The sequence below is a fragment of the Trachymyrmex septentrionalis genome, unplaced genomic scaffold, assembly GCF_001594115.1.
Source record: "Trachymyrmex septentrionalis isolate Tsep2-gDNA-1 unplaced genomic scaffold, Tsep1.0 scaffold190, whole genome shotgun sequence".
NCBI lineage: Eukaryota > Metazoa > Arthropoda > Insecta > Hymenoptera > Formicidae > Trachymyrmex > Trachymyrmex septentrionalis.
Genome location: NW_017305072.1, coordinates 149,418 through 156,855, shown reverse-complemented (window position 1 = coordinate 156,855; position 7,438 = coordinate 149,418). Strand labels below are relative to the sequence as shown.

General features: G+C 34.9%; 1 protein-coding gene across 3 annotated transcripts in view; it reads left to right on the top strand.

The window, feature by feature from the left end:
* The window catches only part of LOC108747072 (protein grainyhead), a 125,227-nt gene extending 122,567 nt beyond the window's left edge, over window positions 1-2,660 (top strand). For 2 of the 3 annotated variants that reach the window (XM_018484326.1, XM_018484325.1), the window contains exons 14-15: window positions 232-296; window positions 1,626-2,660. In XM_018484326.1, the coding sequence (XP_018339828.1) occupies window positions 232-296; window positions 1,626-1,905 (345 nt within the window). In that variant the 3' untranslated portion in view covers window positions 1,906-2,660. The remainder of the gene's footprint in view (window positions 1-231; window positions 297-1,625) is intronic. The other variant, XM_018484327.1, reaches the window with a different exon arrangement.
* The last annotated feature ends 4,778 nt before the right edge of the window (window positions 2,661-7,438 follow it).

The following is a 7,438-nucleotide window of genomic DNA, read 5'->3' as shown; positions in this document are numbered from 1 at the left end:
GATATATATATATATATCTCTTCATCATTATGTCTTCCCGTTTCGATCTGTCTTGTCTACTTTTATCTCGCTCTATCCTTCTGTCTTTCTCTCTTGCTGTCATTCTCGCGGTAATATTGCGTCTACCTACGCGCGTCTCGCGACCACTTTCTCGAGTGCGTGCGCGAAACGAAACAACGGTCCGCAAGCCACTATCGAAATTCTAATGTTCTACTTTTTTCTATTTTGCAGATTGAGTCAAAGTACAAAATTGCATCCTCGAGTATTAATAACCTCTATCGCAAAAACACAAAGGGGTAAGTTTAGTAGAGTGTCATCTTTACTTGCATGCACGCCTACGCGATGCATGCCATAACGGTGACATTGCCTGACTCTCTCCGCCTGGTTTGGTAGTCTTTTTCTTTCTCTAATTTCTCTATCTCACTCTCTATCTCTCTCTCTCTCTCTCTCTCTCTCTCGCTCGCTCGCTCGCTCGCTCTCTTTCGCTCTCCCTCTCGCCTATGATCGTGCCTCTTTCAAATGTCGGATACACGTTTCTCTGCGACATATGTATTTAAATGTATACGCCATTCTCGTGTACTCTCTCGTTAAGAATGTCCTCTCTTTGTCGATCACCTTAACGCGAACGTAGTTGCACGCTGACTACCTCTCGCTACCGCTACGCACAATCACGCCTGATTAATCCACTAATCCTTCACGCTTCTCGTCTTCTGCCTTCCGTCACAAGCGCACTCATGCACGCCTTACCTGCCTCGCCTAATGTCGTCATGCGTCTCGTTCAACTGATTATTTTATTCTGCCGATACTTCTTCCAACGTACATTGGTTACGCGCTGCGTATTCCTGCAGGAACTTGTTCCCTCAAACAGATATTCTTCGTTATTCGACATGTACATCTCACGTCATTCAAGTAAATCCTATCTTACGCTCTCTCTCTTTCTTTCTCTCAAGCTACGCGGTGTGAACTCCACTTTTTTCATCACGTGATCTTGCAGAAGATCTATCGCAAGACAGCATAGACATTTTGCCGTTATGATACTGTGATGATTCGATAACGATGCCATAAATCGTGAACTATATGCAATAATTTCATTTTAATATTGCAAAATTATATTAAACGAAAAAAATTGTTATGAAAATTATTATTATAAAAATATATTAAATAGGGGCTACGTTCAGCAAAGAAAACTAATCGGTTAGTTCTTAGTTAATTCTTTAATATGATTAGTTCCTGCCTTTAGGTCTTCGTTCGGATCTAAGTGTAGGCAACAATCATATTAAAGAATTACTAAGCGTCAAATGATTAGTTTTCTCTGCTGAACGTAGCCGTAGAAGAAGTAATATTCATCGCAATACGAGAACTCCTCTTATAAAACTTATTGTTGCCAAAAATTAAAAAAAAATTTTTTTAACAAAATCTCAACACTTATTGTGACATTAAGAGATTTTGTTAATCGTACGCAATGAAATTGTATGAAACACAATTCGTTCATCAAGTGTCACAATATTGTAGTGGCCGAAGTTACCGCGTTGCATGCCACGTTCTCTGAAACGAGATTCGCCGCTTTCATTGCGCGAGTTGCGCCGAGAAGATTTAACCGAGAATTTCACCGTATCCTGTTGCAGAATTACAGCGAAAATTGACGACGACATGATCCGATATTACGTCGATGAGGACCTGTTTCTGCTGGAGGTGAGCCACACGCGGATCAATTCGGACACGGGCAGCGAACGCAACCCGAACAATCCGGGCTCGCCGGGCGACCCTGGCGATCCGAGTGATTCTTCCGTCGGATATGACGTCACTCTCATCGAGCTACCTTCATCACCTCCACATCTACCACACTCACCCCTCGCCAATTCCACACATGCACATGTGCATGTTCACGACAACAGTAACACTTGAACCTGACGAATAAGAAACGTTCGTGTAAATACGCTACGCAAGCTTGACGAGAACTGATCACTTGGATGAATGAAGGATCAGCAACATCTTGCGTTGAATAATAACAATTGCTAAATAAATAGCGAATTTTTTTCGCACCACGTTGAAGATTCTTTTACTCGATGATGTGCCTGCCAAAAATGGCCATCGAGAAAGATCCAAGTAGCAACGTGTTAATTATTTTCCAGCAAGAACAATCGAGAAGAATCAAGAGGGAATACATTTTTGAAGAATACATCACCGAATTTTTACCGAATTTTCAACGTGATAGTTCAAAGAAGAATCGATGCCACGTTATTTTAATCGTAGTGTAACACAGATTTTATTGCACATTTCGGGCAGATTTCTATGTGGATGTTTTAGTGCTATAAAAAAATTTAAACAGTAAAATGTAAGCAGTAAGGAAATTAACATGTTGAATTTGTTAGTTTACGTTTTACTCTCTCTGTTTAAGTTTTTATGTGCCATGGTCCTTACTGTTCTCCTCTTGCCGCTCGTATTTAAATAATGAGTTAATGGATACTTAATGTGAAGACGTCGACAACGAAATAAGCCGAAAATATGCAATTAAATCTCAACTCTGTAGTATAATATCACAGTCGAAGCCTATATTTGAACAGACACATGTTTTAAATAATTATCGATACAATAATTATTAACAAAACGTTTACCAAAAATAAGCGCTAATAAATATTTTTATGACACTTCAACCCTTTCACATCTAGTAGGAGATATATGTTTTAAAATGTTTAAATAAAATCATGTCTCTGGTAGATATTCAGTTATTAATATCAAGCTCAAGTTATTAACATGAAGCTCACATTAAACAAGATTGCTTAAACTTTAAAAATATTATAATGAATATTTTATTATATAACTTCTTACAATTATTTTATAATGTAAATATAAATGAAATAAGAACTCCGGAAATTTTGATTTTCGAAACGAGTTACTTTGACTGCGTTCCATTTAACGCTCACAACGCTCGTGAATCATTTAATCCTTGTTGTTTATCAAATATTAAACAAGGACAAATAATGCTCGCGAGCGTGGAATGCTGTTTATATTCTTTTATTTATAACTGTCGATTCTCTAATTAATTTTTTATAAAACCGAAGAATGACAATCTCGCGATTGAACTTATATAAAAATATGAAAAGTCATTTCTGTGATACACACAAAAAGACCTGAAAGTTTTCGGTGACTAATTATGAAAGGGATACAGCGTTACATTTCGTAAGGATTATTTGTTTCAAAAAAAATTAAATTTAAAAAAATGTAAAAAATTCCTTATGTATAATTATATATAAAATTATGTATAATTGTGTATGAGCAATTTTTTTATATTTTTTCAAACTTATTTTTTCCTAAAACAAACGCTGCGAAAATTATTCCTTTAATTATTTTTAATTTTTCACATTACTATTACTATTTCTATTACACTAAACAGTAATTTCACAAAAGAAAAAAGGTTGTATAAACCTATATGGACATATTATTGTACATATTATGAATATTTATAAGTATTTATACATAATTATGAATTATTATTTACTGGGTAAGAATTGTAACATTGGGACATTTTAAGTTAAAATTTCTTCAATTTTCAATGATAAAGGTAGATAATGATGAGGTAGATGGTGCTATTGATTATAACGATATATATATATAGATAGAGTAGACCGAAAACTTTTGGACCTTATTCTTATCAATATATATTTTTGTTGTGTCTTTATATTATTTTATAAACTGAATCTACATTTCGCGGGCCATGAAAATGATAATACAAATATTTTTTGTACAAATTTGTACAGTCAGTACAAATTTTTATTAAATTTGAATATATTTTATCTTTTACGTTTACGTTTGTTATTAAATCCGCCATTTTAGACTGTTACATTATTATATCTTTATTGCGTTTAGCAACTTCAACAAAAGTCACTGAACTAAAAAAATGACTAAACTAGACCTTTTTTCCTATTAAAGAACATCAGATGTGAAAGGGTGAAATAAATTTTTATCGCTCACAGAGTGTATGGGCTTCGACTCGACTGGAGCAAGTCGAATGTGCAAGAATACGTGGGTACGAAAAGCGTACGTTATTACTTTGTTTTGCATCCCATGAACATTCTATATTGACGGTGGTTAAGTTTAGAATACCGAAGCGTCACGTTGAAAACGCGAACGCCATGTAAATCAATCAAAATTGATTTAGGAATCCTGGATTATATGATAAGCATACGTATATTGTAGATGCATATGAGACGCTCACTTGTCTCTGTTAATTTGTATTTTAATTCGCACGCTGACGTTTAGACTCTTAATTTGCCCACACGTTTAAGAAATGCATCACATTGCGTCTTAATGTCAATTATTATTTTCGAAAAACCCGACGAATTCGTATAGATCGTAACGCACTTGTCGTTATTTCTCAAACGAATAATTTCGAATGTTTGTATTAGTTAATGTCAGAAGCGATTGCTCTTTTTCTGCCTCGTTACACCCGTCCGATTTCGGTTACACCGATAATCGGAAATGGATACGCAATGTAAAATAAGAGCTGTTTATTAAAATTAGAAAATTTATATTAAATTTAATATATATCACATATCGATAAGCACACAACGAAATGTACTGTCAAGGATATTGCTCTCTTTTGTGTCGTTTTAAATAATATCGAATCTCTCTGCGCAAGACGTTATCAAACGTACCCGAAACATAAAAACAAAAAAAATTGATCTCTCACCTCTCAATGACATAAAACGCCATAAAAAGCTAATCAACACTTTCTTCTCATCTGGCCCGCTGTCGCTAACGAGATTTTTATCATATTTATGAGCATCGACATATTTACGCGCGTGCATGAAGACGTCGCGTGATTTCGTAATATCGCTGTCACAAATCATCGCGCGCGAAGAAACATCGGCTTGAAGCGGAAATCTTACCGTGTATATGAAAAAAAAAAGTTTAAAAAGAAATCCGGATCACCTCCCTGTGCCGCATACTCTGCCACGTCAAGCTCGAGATAGCATCGAGAAGCCACGACTTTTTCTAAGTCTTAAGACTAATAAGAGTAATATAATCATGCTGTATCTGTATCCGTAATGTAATCTCTTTACATGCACGTAAGCATTTAAGAACTGAATCCAGACGTTGGAGGATAAAATGACGATTCAATATCTCGGAACTAAAGTAATGTGTTGTTTAAAAAAAAAAAAAAATATTATATGTGTTTATATTCTTTTATCTCCGAGGCATAGAATGACAAACTGTCTTTTTAATAATCTTTGTTTCGAATTTTATCAGCAGAAAAGCTACAGATTTAATAGGATCTGGCACATATAGGGTAGATCGGGGCTATTTCTCGCAATAATGTTTATATTTCTGAACTGCACATGTTGATTATTTAAATTTATACTTGTATAATTGATCTCAAGGAGTAATTATGATTGTATAATGTAATTAGCACGTCACTGTAAAGAAATATTATTTGTTATCGTAAATTTTCGTATTACTTTAAAGTTGAAACTGACGGGGGGGAATAGCTCTACTCTATATATATATATTTTTTGTTGTTGGTATAAAATATTAAAATTTGTATCAACAAAATATGATGATAAATTAATGGCAAAAATCAAGCACACTTTAACGTACTTGCTGAACAGGTTAACGTAGATTAGCAACAAAAATAAAATATTAATTTGGTTTCTCATTGATTTCTCCCTATCTACTGTCAAATCATATCAGCAACTACTACCGATGATATACCCTACAACACAATATTCTTACAATATTCTTCAACAAATATTAAAAAGGGTAAATAATATTCATATAACATTCTAAGAATATTATGTGTTTATAGAGTATGAACTTAATACGGACATGTTAATTGGTTAGTAATTTTTTATTTGTTGTCAATCAGCATACTGCGGACAGTTTGTTTACTGAGATTGTTATATTATTTTTATCTGGAGACAATGATAGTGTAAGGCTAAGACACAGCGATACTGCTATGCCTCCTTTACATGAACCGGCGAGTTGCGTCAGATCGAGATTATTGGATCTCACTAAGGGTTGAACCGATCGAGTTCTAAGTATGCTTAATCGATTGCGACCGCTCGAAATATGTAATGAAAGTGTATTTATTCTTTCTCTACAAGAGATATTGCGACGCAAAATTCCGTATTATTTTCACGAGTGTGTCTTAAGTTCTCTCACTCGAGATATTGATTCGTGATGATTTGTGCGAGATAAGAACTCGTGCCAATTATGAAGATGATTACGTTTTACTCGAATTGTCATGAGGTCCATGATATCACCGAAACCGGTACCAATAATCCGTGGTTATGTAGTTCGTAAGGTTAAATTTGGAGTAACTTTAATGTGCCACCGGTGAAAGCGGAGCCGCTTGCCAATTTATGTCGCGCATTTGATGGCGCGCATATATGTCTACATGCGTGATGAGACAATATGAATACCCATTCATTCGCATAAACGTACATATACAGAAATAAGACACATATACACGTATCTGTTGCCAATTATATTAGAGCCGTTAGATTAGAGTAGGACAATCACGATCATGACATTTTGCTCGTTTGATGTTAATCATATTATGTACGTCGATACATTCCGATATCAAAGCAAGGATCAAAATACGCTTGTAAAACGCCTTATTATTATTGAGTACTATTTTTTGTTACATTTATTGCAAATAGCATATAGATGGATATTATTAATTTTATGGATTCTATTCAATTAAACGCGTAAGATACATATATATTATTATAATTATATATATTATATTATTATATATTATTATAAAATCTTATTATTATTTTTATACGAACATGAGTGTTTGTACTTATGAGTGAGAATGCAAATGATACCGAAAGAAAAGCAGAAAGCGAGCGAGATATTGAGAGAAAGAGCGTGCATGAATGGATAGCTCAGAGTGTCTGCGTAACGGAAACGTCAGAAAATGTAAGAGAGAAAGAGAGATAGATAGAATTTACGAAATTAATCTTTACAAGATAGATGTACGAAACCAAGATCGTTATAGTTAGTTTTAGTCCATGACATTTTTTCGCGTAATTATAACATCCCTTGCCCATCATCCTCTTTGACCGCTGCCGTTGCATCTCGGAATGACGTCAGAAAATACGACTCGTTACGTGAACAAACGGCTTTCTCATCAAGCCATTTTATTATAATAGTATTATCCCTTTATTATCCTTACGATTATTAATATTATTATTTACGTTATAAAAATCGGACGGACCAGCGTCGTCACGAGGGAATATCGATCATGCCTGTCGGTGGCAATTGGAAATCGCGTCTCTCTGTCTGTCATCGCTTCCGCTTTTTTGGAGGCTGTAGACTTGTGTACGTGGATTTTTTCGGGGTCCCCTTGCGACGATTTTTTGGACTGTCCCGATATCGTACTTAAACAACGTAAATGGCGACGTAGAATAAGCCCGCGGGGATTTAGATT